Raw genomic sequence first — 1,461 nt, 5'->3', positions numbered from 1 at the left:
TATTGAAGCCCATGATTTTCCAAACAAAATGGTATATAGAACATTAGAATTAACATTGTTTTAAGCTTCTCAGATCCGTTTTAATAAAACCTTGCAAATGCGCCAAAAATAGGTGGACATTAAGGCCTAAACTATGGACACTTGGAGGGTTAATGAAAGGTTTAGGTTAAGCTATGAAAATTTCAATATCATTTTGAATACAATCGAGCCTGTGTTACAGCACCCAACGAATAGGAACCATGCATTGACACCAAAAGAACAATTACAAATTGCACTTCATTGGTTTGGTAGTGGTGTACAATACCATTGCATAGCAGATATGCACGGTGTGTCGAAAGCGACAGTTTGCCGCATCATAAAAAATGTTGTAAATGCAATTAATGAAAACTTATTGATTGACACCGTTCGCTGGCCAGAAGATGTAGGAGAAACAATCAATGCATTCAGTAATATCGCTGGCATGCCTCTTACTTGTGGTGTAGTTGATGGGACTTTAATAAAAATAGATGCTCCTTCAATCGACGAACCAGTTTTTGTTGACAGAAAGGGACATCATTCCATAAACGTTTTACTAATTTGTGGACCTAACCTGGAGTTTTACTACGTAAATGCTAACTGGCCAGGTAGTGTTAGCGATGCTCGTGTTCTGAGAAATAGCTTCATAAGTGACAGAATTGAAGAAGGTTGGCGTCCCTTTCCAGGCGCTGTGTTGCTTGGGGATTCTATCTATCCGCTCAAGTCCTGGTTAATACCACCCGCTCTTCAAAACGCTGGTGACCCTGCACAAACTCGTTTCCTAAGAGCACACAAGAAAACTAGAAGGGTAGTGGAATGTGCAATCGGTAGGTTAAGGGAAAAATTTCCTTGTCTTAACTACTTGCGAGTAAATCCTGTCTATGCATGCAACATAATCAAATGTGCTGTTGCTCTTTCTAACTTGGCAATGATCGAGAGATTTGTCCTTAATAACGACGAAGACGATGCTCATGTAGTTGAGGGGGTAGAAGAGTACGCGGAAGGAGCGGAAGAAAAATTACACTTCTTCTACAACCACTTCAGAAATTAGCTGCATGGCTTAGACTTGTTGCTGAGACCTTGTTTTGACTTTTGTTTCTATATTTTTTTAGTTTTTCTTGATGTTTTTTTCAGTAATATTAAGAAGAATAGATTAGTTAATGGTATATATTAATCTAATTTATACAGTTATTTCTGTTTACCCCAACCTAAATAATTTTCCATACCGTACTTTAATAGTCAATTTGTATAGTTATAAACCAAATGTAAGTCTATTATGTTTATGATTTTTTATTGTTTGTTATTTAAAGATCTAATTAAACATGTCTTAATAATCAGGTTTTAACATCGATTAATAAAAAGAGACAATAATGAAATATACAAGCATGTTTAATTATTAAGTATTAGTAAAACTATAACAGACAAAAACACAATTAAGAGTAATTT

At 35.4% G+C, this 1,461-nt stretch overlaps 1 protein-coding gene across 1 annotated transcript; it reads left to right on the top strand.

Annotated features, from left to right (window-relative positions):
- Positions 1–319: 319 nt before the first annotated feature.
- On the top strand, positions 320–1,066 carry LOC128984648 (putative nuclease HARBI1). The gene has a single exon (XM_054403982.1). The coding sequence runs from the start codon at positions 320–322 to the stop codon at positions 1,064–1,066; it is 747 nt and encodes a 248-aa protein (XP_054259957.1).
- Positions 1,067–1,461: the final 395 nt, after the last annotated feature.

The sequence above is a fragment of the Macrosteles quadrilineatus genome, unplaced genomic scaffold (genome assembly GCF_028750875.1).
Source record: "Macrosteles quadrilineatus isolate MER2022 unplaced genomic scaffold, UCM_ALF_1.0 Scaffold_2__2_contigs__length_208266976, whole genome shotgun sequence".
Taxonomy (NCBI): Eukaryota; Metazoa; Arthropoda; class Insecta; order Hemiptera; family Cicadellidae; genus Macrosteles; species Macrosteles quadrilineatus.
This window is presented reverse-complemented; position numbering and strand designations above follow the sequence as displayed.